This window comes from Cololabis saira, unplaced genomic scaffold, assembly GCF_033807715.1.
Source record: "Cololabis saira isolate AMF1-May2022 unplaced genomic scaffold, fColSai1.1 scf136, whole genome shotgun sequence".
Taxonomy (NCBI): Eukaryota; Metazoa; Chordata; class Actinopteri; order Beloniformes; family Belonidae; genus Cololabis; species Cololabis saira.
The window spans coordinates 1-21,177 of NW_026906300.1; the positions used below are offsets into that span (position 1 = coordinate 1).

The 21,177-nt window shown below is 41.4% G+C and overlaps 1 protein-coding gene and 1 long non-coding RNA gene across 2 annotated transcripts; both read right to left on the reverse strand.

The window, feature by feature from the left end:
- Positions 1 to 6,190: 6,190 nt before the first annotated feature.
- On the reverse strand, positions 6,191 to 8,719 carry LOC133438938 (uncharacterized). Its single transcript, XM_061717431.1, has 2 exons — positions 6,893 to 8,719; positions 6,191 to 6,287 (listed from the first exon to the last, which is right to left on the reverse strand). The coding sequence occupies exon 1, from the start codon at positions 8,566 to 8,568 to the stop codon at positions 6,895 to 6,897; it is 1,674 nt and encodes a 557-aa protein (XP_061573415.1). The 5' UTR covers positions 8,569 to 8,719; the 3' UTR covers positions 6,191 to 6,287; positions 6,893 to 6,894.
- A 32-nt stretch (positions 8,720 to 8,751) lies between these two features.
- Positions 8,752 to 10,252, reverse strand: LOC133438939 (uncharacterized). Its single transcript, XR_009781885.1, has 6 exons — positions 10,233 to 10,252; positions 9,951 to 10,026; positions 9,764 to 9,821; positions 9,583 to 9,664; positions 8,931 to 8,961; positions 8,752 to 8,850 (listed from the first exon to the last, which is right to left on the reverse strand). It is a non-coding gene; the product is annotated as an uncharacterized LOC133438939 (long non-coding RNA).
- Positions 10,253 to 21,177: the final 10,925 nt, after the last annotated feature.

Here is a 21,177-nt window from a genome sequence, read left to right on the forward strand (position 1 = left end):
GTGATTTCAACGATTGTTTTTTGTACAACCTGATTTAATAAGAACCAGACTACGTTCATACGTTTTTTGAGCTTACTGCAGAGCAGCAGAACTTTGAAATTTTTCTTAATGATCTCTGGAAGTTTTTTTTTGGACAAGATGGATTCCCCGAGATGGATTCCAGCACGTGTGTGTATTGTGCAGTGAAACAACACACGTCGGTCATCAGATGGCGAGCCACAACCAGGATTCAGATCTACATTGACTGGGACGTTGCATCGGAGCCTACCTGGACGGGTTTAAGCCAATATACCATTGGATGGTTTCTTCACTCATCATTCACCACACGGTTTGAGCCTCTTCACCACTGTGGTAGGATACAACGCACCGTTTACTCACCCAGAGTTGGATTATTGCCTTGAACTGAACTGCGTTTTTTTACTCTCAATTCAATCGAACATTGATCAAACCGAATTGAGCCACACACATCCTGAACTGAACATTCTTTATTTTTTTATCTTCACTGAAGCTGAACACAGAACATAAGGGAAACGAGTATATTATAAAGTGTGATACAATTTAATTGTTGACAAGATTTGCACTACTATTTTGACAGCTAATTCATTGTTTTTGATATTTTATTTATTACCTTTTTGTAAAGGTTGAATTTAAAGGTCATTTAAGTTTTAAAAGGGGAGTTTAAAGGTACTTACCTGACGTCATTTAAGTTTTGAAAAGGGAGTTTAAAGGTACTTACCTGACTTTGCTTGAAGTATATTTTATTTTTTTTGATTGATATTTACCCACTTATATAGGACATATTTGGGATATTTGATACACTTTAAAACTTTGAAGGTTGTTCATCTGTTAAAGGGAATTGCATTTCTTTTTGGTTTTTTATACAAGCGTATTTGTTTTGATATCTGGAAAAAAGGGTTAACGGTTACCTACCTGTCACCTGTGAAAAGAAAAGTTAAAGGTTACATACCTGTCACCTGGAAAATAAGGGTTAACTCAAAAGGATAAAATAGTTAAAAAGTTAAATAGGATTTAATAGGTCTTACCTGTTAAAATTAGCTAGAAAAATAGAACACTGACCGGTCATTAAATAGGAAACAATATCAGTTTAAGGTGAACTGAACATTTAGTTTATTAAACCTAAACTAAACTTAAAAGCCTACTCTAAATAGGATAAGGGTCCAATTAAGGGTTGGATAATTTATCATTTATCACCTACCTCTACCATTCTGTGTATAGTTGTATGCATACCAATTTTCTGCTTTTTCTCCATTCGTTAATAAAACTGCCGGCTTATATTATCTTTAAGCCTTGTCTCTGGTCTGTTATTGGTAACCAGCTCTCTCTCCGAATCTAGAAGCGTCCTGCTAGCCCAGTAGCGACACGAGTGCTACACAAAACAGGAAACAACAGGATAAACGGAAACTGCCACATCGACGAGGTGCCTGCAAGTGAAGGAAGAGAGAGAGAGTATGAATAACCGGCTTGGATTTATACACTGGTAGACACCGCGCCCAGGTGTCACCAGTTGGCACTGATTACCACACTGCTGTTAGAGTAGAGCAATACTACAGCACTACCACAGCTACTGAACATTCAGTAGAATTTTTCTTCCAAAGCATTACAATAATATATTCAAAACTTTCCCATTTTAAATGGAGAACACAAATAAAAACACAAAAAAACACAGTAAAATCAAGATGTTACATAGTTTTAGTAACATTTATCATTCCAACACAATAAAAACACAAAAACGCAACACTACAACCCTGTAACAGCCAAGGACTCAATAGAAATGATCCTCAAATACAAAAGCTCTCTGTGTATATATACATAGCATGCAGGACAGGCGAGGATGACTCCTTTCCAAGCTGTATGGCAATGGGCTGCCCGATGTACTGTAAACATACACCTGTGTGTGTGTGTGTGTGTGTGTGTGTGAGAGAGAGTGAGAGCGCAGTCTCAGTGCAGAATTTGCTGTCAGAATCTAGGATTACCTCACCTCACTGCTTGCGTCTCTGCGGCGCATGTTTTAAGTGGTCAGCGGTGGTCTGCCTGATAAGGTCCTCCGTTGCCGCCTTGTCGAACCTCATTACTCCTTCTGCAAGAGTAGAAGACAGTGACATTAAGAAATCTGCCATCAAATGAAAGGGTCGACATTATAGCTAAAAAGTCCTTAGAGCAGGAAAGTGTAGAAAGAGTCGCAGTCAGCATGGGAGAATGAATCAAAGGGTAGACACCATTTCTCTTTACAACCGAATGTTAGGTCAGGTGCACCGACACTGCCTGGTGTAAGACATTCCACAAACAAACACAAGCATTCCAGACAAAGATGAAGGCAGACAAAGAGGACACACTACAGACAGATTTGCTGCATTATTAGATAGATATGGACTTACCTTGTATTGCCTTGAAGAGCTTTGTGCCCTTTAGTGCCCTTTTCTCCTTCTGGCCCTTGCCCATCATATTAAATTGGGCCATAAGAGCGTTCGTGAACAGCCTTCAGCAAAAAAACAAAACGGTTAGGAACACAAGTCATCAACAGACTTAGACGGCATATTTTGAACATGCAGTTTAACAATCTGCAGATCTACTCCCTAACCATTACACTGAGGCTAACAATGACTTATATTTAAGCAATAGAACATGAGGGAGTGCAATATTGTGGCTGAAGGAAGAGTACTGCAGACAATCACAGCCATGCTGATATCACACGACCTTGTGTTCTTTTGCTTTTATGCAATAGATTAATTATACAACTTCAGTAAAAATATCACTATTAGCCCTCATTTCAAAGAGAAAATAGTTCCTGTGTGTATATCGTGGATGGAACTACTCGTGGCATAATGCCAATTATATCCTTCAAGTTCTGTCTAGTATAGTTTACTCTGCTAATAACAATTTGAAATACATAGCTGACAATACTGCTGTGTAGCTGGCAGTTGTAGCCCAAAGGTTAGGAAGCAGGTATATAGATCAGTTCAGTGTGCAAAATGTTTACCAGCTATCAGCATAAACACACCTGTCAAGGACCTTACGCACGCATTCCTTTGCGTCCCTTCCTCCCACTGTGGCCAGACGCTGGACCTGTTGGAATATGCATCATAAGTGCTCAGCAATACCTTTTCACTTCAACCCTATTGACTAGACACATTTGCAGATTTGCAAAACCCACCATGCTTTCAAAGTTACTGGGGTCCATGAGCTGCACTTCCTCCTCATCAAACTGGTCCATGGTCTCCATCCTGACGATGTGACCGTGTGCAGACGCTTGTGGAGAAGCCTTGTCTCGAATCTCCAGGAGAAGCGTTAAAACTTTTTTCTGAAATACTGAAACAATCCCAAGATTACGATTAGAAACAATCGCCAGATTATTGAGATTTGAATAAGACTCAAAAAAGATAATTAAATGTTAACCCATTGATGCTTGGTGCAGGCCATGGAAAAACGAAAAGACTGGTGAAGACAGTCAAGGAGGTGACCCAGTCCTCCTGCCGGCATGCGCGAGGGGGTCTTCACCAGTCTTTTAGTTTTTCCAGTTGTATGGCGGCCATTTTGAGGCTTAGGCATCAATGGGTTAACTACACACAAATGATGTTTCCAGTTGTCAATGGGTTAAAGGAATATTTCACCACTTTTTAATGTTTGTATGATTTCAATATGCCCCACTCAAGATGAAAATAGTAAAATGGATTAATTTGGTGCTCTCTAGTTCCACAGGGAGCTCTCTAAACATGTACCTCAGTGACATCACTAGCATGCATATGAATGGCAGTGATGTCACTGAGGTACACATTTAGAGAGCTTCCTGTAGAACTAGAGAGCACCAAGTAAATACATTTTTGTCTGGAGTGGGGCATATTGAAAACATATAGGCAAACATATTCCTTTAAATAACAGAAAGTTTGTGTAAGGAGAGATGAATCAATGGCCAGGGAGGTTCAATCAATAAAACAAGACTTACCCTCCTGAGGCAAGGGGAAGGTCCAGGTTTTAACATCTGAAAACGCAGAAATGCGGAGTTAAAAAATTGACCATGGACAAACTGAACAGACTTGGGCTACAAAAGAGTAATTTTAATCAGACAATCAGGCATGCATTAGTACAAAATACTTTATTGCACAGCGCTTTTATTAAATTAAACTCACCATATCTGGCGTAGCCAGACTTGGACGGGCGCCTGGGAGAGGGAGACCTGGACCGGCGTCTGTGGGAGGAAGACCTGGACCGGCGTCTGTGGGAGGAAGACCTGGACCGGCGTCTGTGGGAGGAAGACCCGGACCGGCGTCTGTGGGAGGAAGACCCGGACCGGCGTCTGTGGGAGGGAGACCCGGACGGGCGTCTGTGGGAGGGAGACCCGGACGGGCGTCTGTGGGAGGGAGACCCGGAGGGGCGTCTGTGGGAGGGAGACCCGGACGGGCGTCTGTGGGAGGGAGACCCGGACGGGCGTCTGTGGGAGGGAGACCCGGACGGGCGTCTGTGGGAGGGAGACCCGGACGGGCGTCTGTGGGAGGGAGACCCGGACGGGCGTCTGTGGGAGGGAGACCCGGAGGGGCGTCTGTGGGAGGGAGACCCGGAGGGGCGTCTGGGGGAGGGAGACCTGGAGGGGCGTCTCGTGGATTGAGACGTGGAAGGGCGTCTGGCGGAGGGAGACGTGGCCGAGCTGCTGGAGGGAGTGGGGTTGGGAGACCTGAACGGGCGTCTGGTCGAGGGAGTGCTGGACGGGCGTCTGGCAGAGTGAGACGTGGCCGAGCTGGACGGAGTGGGGTTGGGAGACCTGGACAGGCCTCTGGTGGAGCAAGACCTGGACCTATAACGACATTACTTTTTCTGAGAGGGATGCATCCATTGTTGGACCAAGTGTCATTGGAGTCACTTAATATTGCATTCAGTGCTCTAAATTAACGCCAAGCGGCCAAATGCTGGTAAAATTCCAGTTTGGCTGGTGTTAAAGAGCAACTTACTAGCCACTTTGACCCATTACTGAATGTGTGTTTGGCTAGTAGGATCTACTAGCCATTTTGACTGGTGATGAAAAAAGTTAATTTAGAGCCCTGATCGCAATGTATTAGGCAAGTTACTCAACTGTATTAAAAAGGCACAAACATGTCATTAAGCATACCTGGAAATACCCCTTTCTGGATGTTCAGTAAAGATTGAATGACGAAGGGGAGAAACCTTGGCTGGAGGCTCCGGAAAGCTTGACAGGGTTGGACCTATTAGCGATACGCAATTATTTACAAATACCCATGCAAAACAGAAACATCGTAAAAAATGTATAATGCTTCATTCCAGAACCATTTTATAAAATCATCATAGATGATAATACCTCTGTTGCTTTCCTCATCGGATTCAGAAGTATCTGTAAATATAACAATGTTAATTACAAGTATAAAATTTGAGGGCCACTGTCAGATTAACAATCATCTATATTGTACGAATGTTGAGAATTAAATGCATACCATTTTCAAGGAAGTCTGGAATATTTTTTTTCTTCCGTGGCCTCTTTTTAGCCGGTCTCTCATCGTCTTCCTCTTCATCCTCAGCCAGGCTCGTGAGGTTGTATATTGCGCATTCTCTGCGCTTGGCTACGATTCACAAACCAAAACATCATTAACAATCTGTGAAAAGTCATTCATCTATTCTAGATCCTATTTATTTATTACAGCTAGCTACACACAAGCTTAAAGAAGAACTTCAATATGATGTATTGCTCACGCAACCCATGACTTGTCAGTACCCGGTGATGCTGTATTTTTCGACTCAGCCCTTTGAGATCTGAGCTATTCTTATGGGGGCATACTTTGTTTACATTAAACCTTTTGAACATAGGCCTAGTCCAAATATCATCCCAAAAGGCATCATTGTTTGCTAGTTGTCTGCTGATGTTGCATAACCTTTTTTTTTTATTAAGTGTGAATATACTCTGCCCCCATTACAATGACCAGGATCTCAGAAAAGGCTGAAGAAAAAAAAAATCTCAGGTACTGACAAGTCCAGGGTAGCGTGAGCATTACAACTGCATGTCGAATTTGGCAGAAGTTAACCTTTATCTCCTTAACAGAACCAGCCACAACCAAACTTACCGGATGTCATCTTAATCTTCAATAAGGGGAAGACGAGCCAGTCCTCCTCTGGCTCCACCCGATCCCTTATCGCCTTCTCTGTTTTAGTGACACTAAAACTGGAAGGCCACCGAACTACCTTTTCCCCTTCATCCACCCAGTTCTGTGGGACCACGCCTTCCTCCTCTCTGTCACCCTCCTTCCACACAGCCCTCACATACATGACTGGAAAGGGCAGAACACATTTGCAGTTAGATTATCATCCAAATTCACAGAGTAGTACATGAACAGTGGTTCTCAAAATTATTTGAATTAACCCATTGACGCCTGATGCAGGCCATGGAAAAACAAAAAGATTGGCGAAGGGAGAGGACGGGGTCGCCTCCTTGACTCTTCAGTCTTTTCGTTTTTCCATTTGAATGGCAGCCATTTTAAGGTTCAGGCATCAATGGGTTTAAAAAACCCAAACAAAGAATCCAAATGGACTCTTGGACACATTGAGAAACACAGCAGGACATACCAAAAACACAAATTGTAATGTTGGATGATTAGAATGTTAGATGACTACTCAAATGAATCTAATAAGGAGTTAACAGGACCACAATTGACTACATTGGAGGGTTTTAGGACAAAACAATAGAGTTGGCAGATGCGCGTGCAGGAAACGGATGAGGGCGAAGCCAGTTATGGAAACAGGTGAGGGAAGAACAGTGGTTTATAGTTATGGTGAAATGAAGGGAATTGAATGCAGGTAGTCATCGAGAAACGGGTGGAAAAAACGGAAAAGGTGATCTCTATTAGGTTCTAGATAACAGAATAAAAAGATTAACCTTCAATAATAATGCTCCAGCGAGTGACGGAGGGGCATGAGGACAAATCCACCAGCTTCTCGGGGTAGGCAGGCCACCTTCCGGTACAGGTCCCGCTCGAGCAACTGTGCATTTCTCATTCTGACCTGTCCGTTTGCTGTGCACACTATATCAAGCAATCCAGAGCTGCATGGTTGGCTAAAAAATGGTGACGTGTGACGCTGGTGCAGGATTTCGCATTCAAAAGAACCATCTGCATTTTGCTGTCGAATGAAGGCAAATTGCTGATCTTTCAAAAGAAAACAACAGTCTTTCGTTTTGATGGAAGCAAATTTTCTAGGCTTTGTAGCGCTCATGTTCACGCCCGAGTGTTCCAGTTCCGCCAGACGCCTCGTCACCTGTTCCAGAGGACTTTTTCCACTCCTGACATGTTTCTTGATTTTCTGGAGGTAATTTTCAAAGGGGAAACATGACACCTCATTTAAGGAGCACTGGAAGTGACGGACATCTTCGTGGAGATGCGTTAATCCATGTACATTGTACACTGGGAATGTTTCACCATAGAGCCGAGCACTGGTCCTGACAAAGTGCTTGAGCAGGTCTTGGGCATACTGAAGATAACGCTGGCGGATCCTGTCATCTGACTCCAGCAGTATCGACATGGCCACAGTGAAAGACACGAAATGTTGGTACAGTTCCAGGGACAACACGTTTTTCAGCACGACAGGTCCAGTGTAGAGCAAAAACTGCCTTAGTTCAGTTGCTTTCCATCTGTCAAGCTCGTGTAAAGCTCGGGGCTGTCGGGCAAAATCGCTGGGCATCTTGCCCCTCAGAGCAACCAGTTTCTCAGAAATTGTTTCTTTTTGTCTTGCTGATAACCGGCAGATTTTCGGGCCCCGTGTCAAGTACACCAACATCCGTCTCACCACACCCAAGCAGACCATGTGCATGTAGTCCAAGACGAAAGAGCTAACGCAAGGCACTCCGGCAGTAATGAAGGGGCTGCGTCCTTGCTGATGGTTCTTAAAATATTCCCCTTTTGAGAAACCATCATCTGTACGGGAAGTGCTTTCATCACCAGTGAAAACTATTCTTCCATCAACGCGGATACCCCTGGTGATGCATCTTTCACAGCTCTCATATGAAGTGTGACCCTTGATGCATTTCAGAAATGCCCTGGCTGGCGCATCACAGATCAAAGAGTCAATGGTGACAGAGTAAGTGTGGCCTTCAAAAGTTATACCATCTTGTTTGAGGTGAGCATACTCTGTCAGGAAGTCTCGGAGATACTCCTCAGGAGGGCTAGGTTTCTTTGTGCCACTGAAAATGGCAATAATGAATGGATCAAATTTGCCACATTTCCCCAGTATCGGCCAGCACTGCACTCCACTACTTTTAAATAGTGGTATACCATCAATTTTTACACTGAGGTGCACATCCTGCCCCTCCAGATGTCTCAGGCAACTACGGATGCCCTTCTCCAGTCCGTAATACTTATACTGGCCTCCACATTTTGGTTCTGTCGAACTAGTCTGTGGTGTACCGAGGAGTGTTCGGCAATCCAATGGCAATAGGTGGCCTTGCTTCCTTAATATTGGCAATAACCCATTGATTGCTCTGTGTGTCAATTTGTGTTCCAGTGCCCACTGTCTTAGTTCTTCCTCAAAGCTGCTCGTCACTTCAGGGTCAGCAATCATTGATTCCGATTCAGAGTCAGTGCAGTCAAAATCAGTCTCAAAGTCGATGGGGTCTGGTGTCCCAGGTGCACTAACACTGTCGCGGTCTGGTGTCCCAGGTGCACTAACACTGTCGCGGTCTGGTGTCCCAGGTGCACTAACACTGTCACGGTCGCCGTCACCAGATACACTAGCAGGCCTTGCATTCTCGCTAGCACTATCCTGATCGCTACTGTCTGAACGTCTGAGAAGTTGCTCTAGGTTTCTTTTGAGTTTTCGCCATTTTTGCACTCTGTGAGTCATCTGCAAATGTAGACATGCACAAATTAGCTTCTTCATGTAACCCCTAAAGAAAAAAAAGACGGGGCATTAGTCGTACCTACCTCGGCTGTGTTTTTCTGAAGTTCAATCGACCTGAAAGAAAGGCAAAGAACAGTTTTAGAAAGTTTCCTTGTAAAAGTGTCAAAGTAGAAATGCTCGTGCACACACCTGCCCGCATGTGTGAAGACACACACCCACACACACACACGCACACACTAGTGCATTTCTGTGATATGGTACAATAACCGACATATATATGTGGCCTGGTGCTAAATGATGGAACCGGACAGAGCAAAATTATTTGTATGGGTCTTTATTCCCCGACTGCACTCGGGGAGCACAGCATTAATTTTTGTGATTTTAAGGCTTTCAGGTTATCAGTAGTAAAACAAAAAAAAAAAAAACATATTCTTTCTTGTTTCTGTTCTTAATGCACATCAGCAGTAAATCAACTCCAGTACTGCCGATAACTCAACCTAATGAACTCTCACTACTAGCTGTAGGTATCTCTAGACAACAGTAGCTTACACTAAACATATCCAAGCAGTGTAGACTAAGGAAGGAAAATAAGGAAATAAAACATCTGTTAAACCACACAACTCAAAATAACTTTACATTCCTGTGCATTATGTCACAGAGAAATACACATTATATTATTACAACAATTCTAAATGAGCTTGAAATAAAAGGTTCATTAGTAAATCATGAACTCACTCTCTCACTCCGGTGTGCCACCTGCACGCCAAAGACACGCACAGCAGGAAGTCAAACGCCACTCGACAGCCTTTAATCTCCCCTATAAGTTTGACAGAAACATAAAATGTACAGTTGAAGGTGTGTAAAAATAAAAATTTTCATATGAACTTATCTTCCAGTGTACTCTATCAGCACTTACGCTGCACTGCTGTTTAGTGTCGGGCCTCAGCTCGTCAACAGACACGTTCTTTGTGGATCTACAAGAATCAGCCAGAACACAAAATCATCATCCATTAACCTCAGTCTGTTAGTCTAATCACACTCCCATCTACCGCCACAGGTAACGATTTTCATATTTACTCTGAGTTATAAGGATATTTTCTTACCTAAATACACGCCTCGCAAATGCTTTCCGCAGCCTCGTGTGAAAAACTCTCGCGAGACACTGGTCACATGGGCCCTCTATGGAAGAGTTACCGTTAGCTTAGCTGAGGAGCTAAAGAAGCTAACTATAAACACTGACAAAATTAACCAATTTAGCACATCAAAGTGAGAGCAATGCAATCGCCTCTTACTTAAATCTAGTCAGACATACTATCATGATAGCTGTGTCATTGAATTATGTTATTTTTACAGATTTACTTTAACGCTGTGCTTCGGGTACCTACCGTGAAAACGATCGCTATCACTGGCGCTGTTGCTGACGTCACAGTCAGTATTTATGCGCAGTGGGCCAACCAATGGGCTTTCTTCTTCTTCTTCTTCTTCTTTTGATTTTATTGGCGGTTGGCAAACGGGCTTTCACAATACCTCAGTAAACTAAAAGGTGATTGGCTGTGATTTTCAACCACAAAACTCTGTTACACTAGCTAGCTATTCTGGTTGATTTTATGTTAAACAACAACCATTATAATTATATTCATTAATTCACTTTAAAAACCCCATATTGTACATTTCTGTCTATATTGTTCATTTCTGTTTATACATTTTATCTGTCATCTGTCATCCTACGTCACTTTTTGTAAAGATTCATATTCGGCACTTTTGAATCCTCATATTGTACATTTCTGTTTATTCTGTTTATACATTTTACTTTTATTCTATCTCCTCCATATACTTGTTTGCTTTTATATTTTTTTTATTTTTATTTTTATTTTTACTTTTTAATTTTTACTGTATTGCACCAATCACCACAACAAATTCCTTGTGTCAACAAACTTGGCAATAAACCCCCTTTCTGATTCTGATTCTGATTAATACCGTTCTACATGTTGTTAATCATTTCTTCAATCATAAACAATACAAGATATACACACGTGGACAAAATTGTTGGTACCCTCAGTTAAAGAAGGAAAACCCCTAAATTCTCACTGAAATCACTTGAAACCAAAAGTAACAATAAATAAAAATGTATTGAAAATTAAATAATCAAAATCAGCCATTACTTTTGAATTGTCGATTAACATAATTATTAAAAAAAACAAACTAATTAAATAGGGCTGGACAAAAATGATATAACTTAATATTTTGTTGCACAACCTTTTGAGGCAATCAATGCAATTAAACAATTTCTGTATTTGTATAGATGCAGCAAAGCAGCCTCAAAACATTACTGAGCCTCCTCCATGTTTCACTGTAGGGAAAAGCTCCAGTTTGGTCTCATCCAAAGGACATTCTCCCAGAAGCTTTGTGGCTTGTCAACATGCATTTTTGCAATTTCCAGTCTCGCTTTTTTATGGCACATCAACTCTATGTTCATAGACTCAAAAACCAAGCATACGAAGAAAAGAACAGTAATGTTTTGGGGCTGCTTTGCTGCATCTGGCACAGGGTGTCTTGAATGTGTGCAAGGTAAAATGAAATCTGAAGACTATCAAGGCATTCTGGAGAGAAATGTGCTAGGGTCAGAAAGCTTGGTCTCGGTCGCAGGTCATGGATCTTCCAACAGGACAACGATCCAAAACACACAGCCAAAAACACCCAAGAATGGCTGAGAGAAAAGCGTTGGACTATTCTAAAGTTCCTTCCATGAGCCCAGATCTGAATCCCATTGAACATCTGTGGAAGGAGCTGAAACATGCCATTTAAGACACCCATCAAACCTGAGACAACTGAGTTTGCTCACGAGGAGTGGGCCAAACCTGTTGACAGCAGAACGCTCCTTGACAAATACAGAAATTGTGCATTGATTGCCTCAAAAGGTTGTGCAACAAAATATTAAGTTATGGGTATATCATTTTTGTCCAGCTCTATTTCATTAGTTTGTTTTTTTATGCTAATCAACAATTCAAAAGTAATAGCTGATTTTGATTATTTAATTTTCAATACATTTTTATTTATTGTTACTTTTGGTTTCAAGTGATTTCAGTGAGAATTTAGGGTTTTTCCTTCTTTAACTGTGGGGTACCAACAATTTTGTCCACGTGTGCATTCTTCTTTAATCAAACAAATTTCTTGCACCTGTTTTAGACGTCTGCATGACGTCACAAAAAATTACCCAACCAGAGGTTATAATTGAACTGCATATTGACGTCGTATGGACGTTCATATTTAGACGTCAAGGAATTGCACGTCGTATGGACGTTCATATTTAGAAGTCGATCAGGCACGTGATCAGGATCCCCCCCTCGTCACTCAATGACGTAGAGGGGACGCCCAGGGAATCCCCTGTGGTTGACGAAATGGGAGAACCTTTAAATATCGCCTGTTTCTTCTTAAAACAGCGTTAAAAACGTGCTTTTACAAACTGACAGTAAAAAACAGTACCTTGCGCGACAAAAACGCATAATTTAGCCACTATAACAAAGAATAATATATAAGGATAAGGAATTGCACGTCGTATGGACGTTCATATTTAGACGTCAATGAATTGCACGTCGTATGGACGTTCATATTTAGACGTCAAGGAATTGCACGTCGTATGGACGTTCATATTTAGACGTCAAGGAATTGCACGTCGTATGGACGTTCATATTTAGACGTCAAGGAATTGCACGTCGTATGGACGTTCATATTTAGACGTCAAGGAATTGCACGTCGTATGGACGTTCATATTTAGACGTCAAGGAATTGCACGTCGTATGGACGTTCATATTTAGACGTCAAGGAATTGCACGTCGTATGGACGTTCATATTTAGACGTCAAGGAATTGCACGTCGTATGGACGTCTAGAAATGGTCTTCGACGGACCGACCAAATATAGACCAGATCTGCACGTCACCTGGACCTCCAATGTTTGCTGGGCTGGAGCCACCCAAAGACCCGGCTCACCGTCCGAACCCGGGGACCCGCTCTTAAGCCCCCCCCCCGACCGGCCACCGGAGTGAAAGAGCCAGCCCGTGGAGCTGGAGGACCATGGCCCTGGTACCCTAAACACCCAGACGCTACTGGTACCATGGACAGCACTCTGTCAGATGCTCAGGCTCATATTGCTTTTCACTCATGTTGTGGTTTCAGGTTTTCTGTTAGGACCTTCAGTCAGCTTCTGCAAAGAAAATAAAAAAACAGCTATGCTCGTTAGTATAGTGGACAGTATCTCTGCCTGTCACGCAGAAGACCGGGGTTCGATTCCCCGACGGGGAGACTTCTTGTTTAGTACGAGGATACCTACATAATTAATTCAAGTAAACAATGCTCATTAAGAAATTAGAATCTAGAGTTGCTGTCTGCCTGCCAAAAAAGCTTCTCAATGCTGCAGCTGGATCAGAGGAAACTCTGATTGAGGTAGGATTATAGACACACAGAAAATGTAATTGAAGATGTTCTGAAGACTGAAAATATTTCTGTCAAGTAAAAAGAGGAATTATTTAGGACAGCATAGAGCATCACTGGGATATGAAAGTCAACCTGCAGCAGAAGTTGACTGAGATATCCAAACAAGGTTTTAGAGGGACAGAGCAGATGTTGTGTCTACATCGGTGGTGGTAAATCTCTTTAAAACTCTGGTTCTTTGGTCGCTCTCCTCTTCTTCCTCACTACTGATCTGTTCCAGTCCTTGTTCTGGAGCTAGTGATGGTTGATCAGTGGTCCAGCACTGAGAGACGGATGAAAATGCAGGATGATAAGAATTAATTTAACTTTATTCCAGATAGGATCAGAACTGTATCTCCCATTGTCTGAGCTCACGTTATAGCACATTACGTAGAGTGACACTTGCCAGGGAACCATAATAACAGCAGAAGGGGATTCCATGGTGTCATGGTTAACACTCTGGACTTTGACTTGACCTGCAGGTATCCATCTTGCTGTCAAGAATTGTAGCAGATATTTTTTACAGGATTTTTGGGGATTATACCCGCCATTTTCAAAGCATGTCAGTTTCCGTAGTGTAGTGGTTACCACGTTCGCCTCACACGTGAAAGGTCCCCTGGTCGAAACTGGGCGGAAACATGTATGACTTTGCAATAACATTATTTGGACTTGGAAAACCACTGCAGTCCTTCTTGGTGGACAGGACAGGAAGGCCGACCATCTCTTTCTCGCATTGGGTCTCATGCAGAAATGAATTTTTGTTGCAGTTCCACAACTGACCAAGAGCCAGTCATTCTCCTTTCACCTACACTTTAAAATGTACAACTTTGCAGGAAGAAAATAAACATATTAAGTGCCTGACACAGGTTGATGGCTGGTTTCTCAGCCCTGGAAGGAGCTGGAGAGGTGAAACAACCGTGGATGAGCGTCTTTGGAGTCCCAGAGACCCCGCTGGAGGTCCTCTAAAATTCATGAGAACCGGGCCAAGGACCGGGACTTCCAGCCGACCGAGTCCGAGAAAGGAGCACCGTTGTCGGACACTTTTTCGTCGATCACCGGTCCTCGGCTGGAAGTCCCGACCCGAGCGATTTAGTGGTCAAAACTCGGGCCGAACGACGCCGTTCTACCCTCCAGAATAATCTAAACTCTCTCGTGGTGGTCTCAGACTCGTATTTCAAAACAGACATGGGAGTTTGGCGGACCGTGACCGGAAAAAAGTACTTATTTCCACGTCCGAAAAGGTTCTTCCAGAAAGTGGTTTAGAGCATGTTTCAGAGCATTTGGAACACAATGAAATAGGTTTGTAGGAAAGTATAAACATTTTGGTAACACTTTACAATAAGGGTCCCTTAATTAACGTTAGTTAATGCATTATTAAGCATTAATTAACAGTTTAATAATAGTTAAATAACCATTATTATGTATTACTTAACATTAATTAGCATATTAGTTAATGCATTAATAAACAGTTAATTAATGCCTACTGCTCAGAGTTAATTAATACATTAGTAAGCATTAATAAACGTTACATGATGTAATTATTTATCCTTATGTATGCATTACTTAGTATTAAGTAATACATTAGTTAATACATAAGTAAAACGTTAATAATGTCCCTAGTAATCATTTACTAATGGTGTTTATTTGGAGTGAATAAGCATTAAGTAACAGCTACCTAATACATCTACTAATCATTCACTAATGGAGTACATGTTTACTGGATGGGCATTATTAAGCAACTATTTCGAGTCTTAAGTAATCATTTCCTAATGGTGCTGTGTATGTTATCAGGTAGCTTACCTGACCTTATGGACGGCAACCTGACATAAACCTTAATAAATGTATAGGAGTGGCTCATAACCATTACTTAACCATTAGTAAAGGCTTGCTGGACCCTTATTGTAAAGTGTAACATATGTATCCCTTAGGTAACACATTATTAATGCTTAACTGCCTCATAAGCATTACTTAACCCTAGTTAACCATTGGTAAATACTTTCTGGACCCTTATTGTAAAGTGTAACACATGTATCCCTTCGGTAACACATTATTAATGCTTAACTGCCTCATAAGCATTACTTAACCATAGTTAACCGTTAGTAAATGAAGCAATCACATATAAAGAAGTTTACAATTTTTATTTAAAACAAAATCAAACAGATTTTAACAGATAACATTTGTTATATGTATATATATATATATATATATATATATATATATATATATATATATATATATATATATATATATATATATATATATATATATATATATATATATATATATATATACATCTGTGATAACAGATACGTAACAACAATTCACACAGAGGAGAGCTTAATACAATAACACAGTATGATAGGCTGGCATAATTCTATCATCCTTCATTTTATGTATTGTAGCAGAAATGACTTCAGTGGCCTTTATAACCTCGTTGCATCTTTTAGCAAAGTCTGCCACCGTCTCCCCCTTCTCCACCTCATCATATTCTTCTGGAGCAGCTATTGCGAGCTCGGCAATCGCTGCAGTCCTCCCAATAGTAAGTCTGTCTACTCCATACTTCTCGAAGGATTTGGCCATATTCTTCCCCGTCTGGAAAATGGAAAGGACTTCCTGGTACCTCTTCACCACATCACCTGGTCCTCCAACTAATATAAACACACAAGAACAAGAAGGAATGTATCATTTGAATCATGAGATTGATGAGAAGAAAAAAACAAATCATTGTATTTTACTGTTAATGTTCAATGTGCCGCAAGACACACTAATCCCATATGTGACACCTCAACACAGTGTAGAAGGATTTTCTGGCACAACTTCACCAAGGTACATGGAAACACCATGACACACACAGGGAATTATCAAGGCTAAATTGGGAGAAAAAGAGGGGAAAATGCTAAATAAAAATGGACACATTTGGGGTGAATCATTTTTGGAAATGAACATTCATTTGGACCGTACTGGTCCTTCTGGTACATCCCTCTATCAGCGTGCAGGGCTTGAATTTAGCACTCTCCACTTGCCATTTGCGACCCAAATTCCTCAAGTGGCGAGACAGATTTTCTTGCCACTTGGCTAGCTAGAAAAATCGAGATTCCCAACTGTTGTGCCCTTTATAAATCAAATTGAGATTCCCAATACTGTGCGCACCATCGCACCTTTTTATTTTTTATTCTTGATGTCAACTCCGGGTGAACCGTCTGAGTCTGACTCTGAAGAATGAATAGTAAACACTCTGAAGAACAACTGGAGAAAATGGACCAATGCAATGTCTCAGTTTGACCAGCAGGGGGCACACTGTATAGTTCCTTAAATGGTTTAGCTGGTGCATTGTGGTTGTCTTAAGACAGGCTAGGTTGGTTGTTGTAGTCTTAATAAGACAATTTCGAGCTAATAATAAAAAGGCTGCTTGTTTTTAAATTCACTTGTTCGTTCTCATTTGGACATTTTTATCCAGCCCAGAATAAACACATTGGCCGGGTTTCCCAGATCAGTTAAGTAGTTCTTAACAGCGAAAGACTTCTTTCAAACCTTCTTAAGGAGCCTGTGAAAGAAAATCGCGTTTCCCAGAGTCGCTCTTACCTTAAGTATCTCTTTCATTAAGAAGGAAATGAAAGATGCTGCTGACCCAGTCTTTACAACCATCTTAGTGAACAAAGACTCACAGATCCAGCTGCGTCAGGCAAATCAATATCACACCAAACAATGAGATATTAAAACAATGCACCCCGCACAAGTTTTGATCTATTTTATACTTTAGATTTATATTGTTTAGCATTTATTGGTGACAGCAAAGGGGGAAAAAAAAAGAAAAATAAGGAATAACAAGTGTGTTCCTGTATATGCTTTATGCATTACGCACAAATAAAACGATCATCATGAATATCATTTATTTGATAATTTGGCTGCTATACAGCATATTCTTGCTGCAAATCAACCGCGTCACCGTGCGCGAAGCAGAACTGTTTTTATGAACGCATTCGTGCGTCAGCACTTCAGTCCCCTGGACGTGCTGTCGGACCGCGCTGTCCAGGCAGCCGTGACACCGATCCTCCTGCGCCGCGCCCGAGCGCATCTATGTGATGACAGGGAAGCAGCAGCTGATCAACGGGATCCTTTGATGAATCGTTCATTACAGTCTCAAATATAATCAATGGTGTCGGTTTATATTAAAGAATCTTTTTGCCCAGAAGAAAAAAGAGCGAAGAAAACGACCCATAATAACTATTTTCTTCTCTTGAAAAAACCCACCTGCGGGATGCAGCAGCATCAGAAGAGCAGGAATACGTGCGAGGCGGGGATGATCTCTGCAATCTGAAGCCCTCTATAATTGTAAAAAGAATTTCACTTATCACGGGTTCTTTTTGGAACATAACCCCTGCGAAAAACCAGGGATTGCTGTAATTCCACGTTGCGATTTGCGAAACTCGCCTTCTCTTGGCTCATGTTTTTGAACGCACACACACGCCCACCCCGTTTCCTCACGGTTTCTGCGTGTGGGGAAGAAAAGCCTCACTGTAGCCAGAAATAACGGAGTAACGCACCGTTTGGATGAAAAAGGGTCATTGAATTATATTTATCATCTTAATTTTTCATTATAACGCACAGGCAGCAGGGAATTAGTGCGTTAGGTATCAGTGCTGCGTGTGAAAATGCGCTGATAGTGATCGGTGATCGATTTGCCTGGCATCGATTGATTTGGTTTCAGAACCGGACAGCTGCTCCAAAGAGCTTCTGAAAGAGCGAAACTAAAGAACGGTGTTAAGAAGTCATCTGGGAAACACCCGTATCTTAGGGTTCTCTCTTAGTTCAAACCTTCTTTGAACCTCTCTTAAATCCTTAAGAGAGGTCGGATCTGGGAAACCCGGCCATTATTTATACAATAGACCTGCTGCATTATAGAATATACAGACAGGACAGGATCAAAGTGTTACTTTGAAGGTGTAATGCTATATATTCCTCCATAAATGTTAGATTTACAATTAAGTAGGCAACTACTGAAATTAAATTATACAAGAACACATCATGCAATCTCATTTTCCACCAATAGTATAGTAGTACACTACTGAATGATAATTGTAGCGTATAGAAAAACAGGGTTGATGTAATATGGTACTACGATGACTGCAATATACAAGTGATGTCGAAATACAAAAGTAAAGCAACGTTTTGGTTTTGGCTAGTAAAAAATCTGGTTGGCTAATAACTTTTTTCATCTACTAACCACTTGGCTAGTAAGTCAAAAAGTTAATTTCAAGCCCTGTCAGCTTGTCATGAGAGATTGATCTACTTGTAGGGACAACAGACACATACAGCTCAAGCAAGCCAAGAAATACGTTTCACATACCCCGCAGGCGAGAGCGATGTTTGCTTTTCTTCGCCTTTTTCTCCTTATCCTGTCAGAGCTGGATTCAGAGCTGGATTCAGAGTCATCCTCATTGTCGTCTTCACTGTCATGCTGCATCTCAGATCCCCTCATCGCTTCATCATCACTGTCTTCTCTTCTGGACTGTTGAGCCTCCTTGAGACATGTCAAAGCTATGGATGCAAGGATTGATAGTTGATTACATCAGTTTGATTGCTTATTGTATACAAACACCTACAACAACAAAACACAGCTATGACACAACTTTCGCACCCACAGCGTACACACCCATCATTCTTTAACCCTCGAGCATCCCTTAAAGCAGCACAACGTAACTTTCAGCTTTTCTGAGTTTGGCGGCATCTTGTGGACAAAATCGGTAGTGTTTTACCAGAAAGAACACTACGTTTCCCATGAGCACCAGCGCGTACTGCCGGAAAACTCCTGTCCCGTCGCGTGCATTTGTTTTGATGAGAGAAGACAGGACGCTTTTCTGTTTCACCAAGTGAACAGAAGGAACGCAAAAAAAGATGTTAAACTGCTGGAAAGGAACTGGAATTTACCGGGATACCTTAAACAAGGAAGCCAGGGAGCGGTATATGGAGAAAATAATGATTATTAACGGTGTGGATATGAAATCCCTAAGATATCCCTGAATCCCTGAAGAGCCATGTGTTTCAATAAATTTGTATAATAGTACAACATACAGTACATGTTTTGTATCCCTCTTACTTCTCTTTTCTTTTTTTTGACTGCTATATTATGTTGAAGAGGCGTGAGCAATATTTTTGTTTTCCTCGTGAGATAATTTTTTTCCTCTGCAGCTACAAATAGAGTTAATATTTTTTCCTCAACAAACTAGTTTTATCTGAAGATTGGGGTTAATTGCATCGCAGAGAGCTGGCCAGCAACTGCGTTTAGCTGGCGAAGTGGGGAATAAAACCCGAGTTTTGATCCGACGCCCGTCTGTGTGAGTGTTTGTGGTTTAAGGCTGTTTATGGTTCTGCGTTAAATCGACGCAGAGCCTACGGCGTAGGGTACGCGGCGACACGCACCGTACGCTGCGCGTCGCCACGTACCCTACGCCGTGGGTCTGCGTCGATTTAACGCAGAACCATAAATCATGCTTTACTGTGTGTTTGGTCGTTACAGCCACGATCCAAAGCGAGCCCACGGCTCTTTCACTCTTTTACTCTGTTATATCAGATACTTGGCCTGCGTGGTTCTGCCTCCGAGCAGGAAACCGTTGAAAAGTTAAACCATTAGGATCTTTTCCCCACGTCTGTTATGTGGAGCTGCTGCAGCCATAACACAGCAACAGCTTCTGCGGAGCTCTGAGCTCCACGCCCCGCCCATTTTCGTCTCGACTACGAATCGGGAAGGAGGGGGAAGTGACGTATGCCGTAAAGCAGTCAAAGTCGTAACGATTTGTAGTTTTTTAGTGTGGCAGGGTTCCTACCATGCTCCTCAAAGTTACATAGTGCCAGTGAAGGTGATACAGACTCCCTCAGACCATGACAAAGGTGTCATTAAACCTGTTGGAAGTTGATGTACCATCACAATGACTCTGGAAATATGATATTAAGGTGGAAAAGTTACGTAGTGTCGCTTTAAAATTAATATACACTTTTTACCCATAGTCCAAATTTGCCTCATTGACTACCATCTCATAAAAGTGCAATAAAAATGTAATACATATTTATTTTCACTTTCACCACATATAATCTTTTCAACAACTTCAGACCTAGCCATAGATATAAAGTTAATTATAATCTTTAAATATTATTTTTACAACTCCTGATTTTTTCAATAGGAAAATCACAAAATATGCAATATTTTCAAAAATTAGGTTCAAAGTGAAATATATTACAGCATTGACTATGTCAATAATTGATAACATTTATTTTGATGCATTATTATTTTTGGAACAATGAGAGTTCATTTAAAAAAACTTACACTCTTTACTTTCATGTCCAAATTTGCCCCATTGACTCCCATTATAACCACATATTTTTTATGTACTGTAATTCTTACCTATAATAATTTTTTTCAGACGAATTCCTAATAAATCTAAGCCTCTACCTTCAAAATACAGAGAAAACAGGTTTTATATCTGGTGACCCCCCCAAAACTAGCAGGGGCAGCAGAGCTTCATCACATCAAGTTTCAGTGACGTCTCATCCATCCCGCTCCCGTGTTTGGTTGGGGTATTTCGTTTAAAAAAGTGTCAGCCTTCACGAGGTGTATTAGCTTCTACACACACCCTTTCAGTTACATGACTGAGAAGTCAGTCTTTCAAATTTACCGACATAAACTTCTTCTTCTCCATTATTCAAGTGTTACTGAGTCAAATATGCAGCATCTTTTTGAAAAGTTTACATTTTGTCAGAATGATGTATTTGTTATGACAACTTGAAAAAAGTGTCATAAAGTTAACATTAAGAGCTAACAGTTTAACGTAGTTAGATTAGTCTTACCATGTTCTCCAGATGAATTT

Bases quoted from the DNA above. Each gene is read 5' to 3' on its own strand.
- LOC133438938 (XM_061717431.1), bottom strand. From the start codon at position 8,568: ATGATTGCTGACCCTGAAGTGACGAGCAGCTTTGAGGAAGAACTAAGA.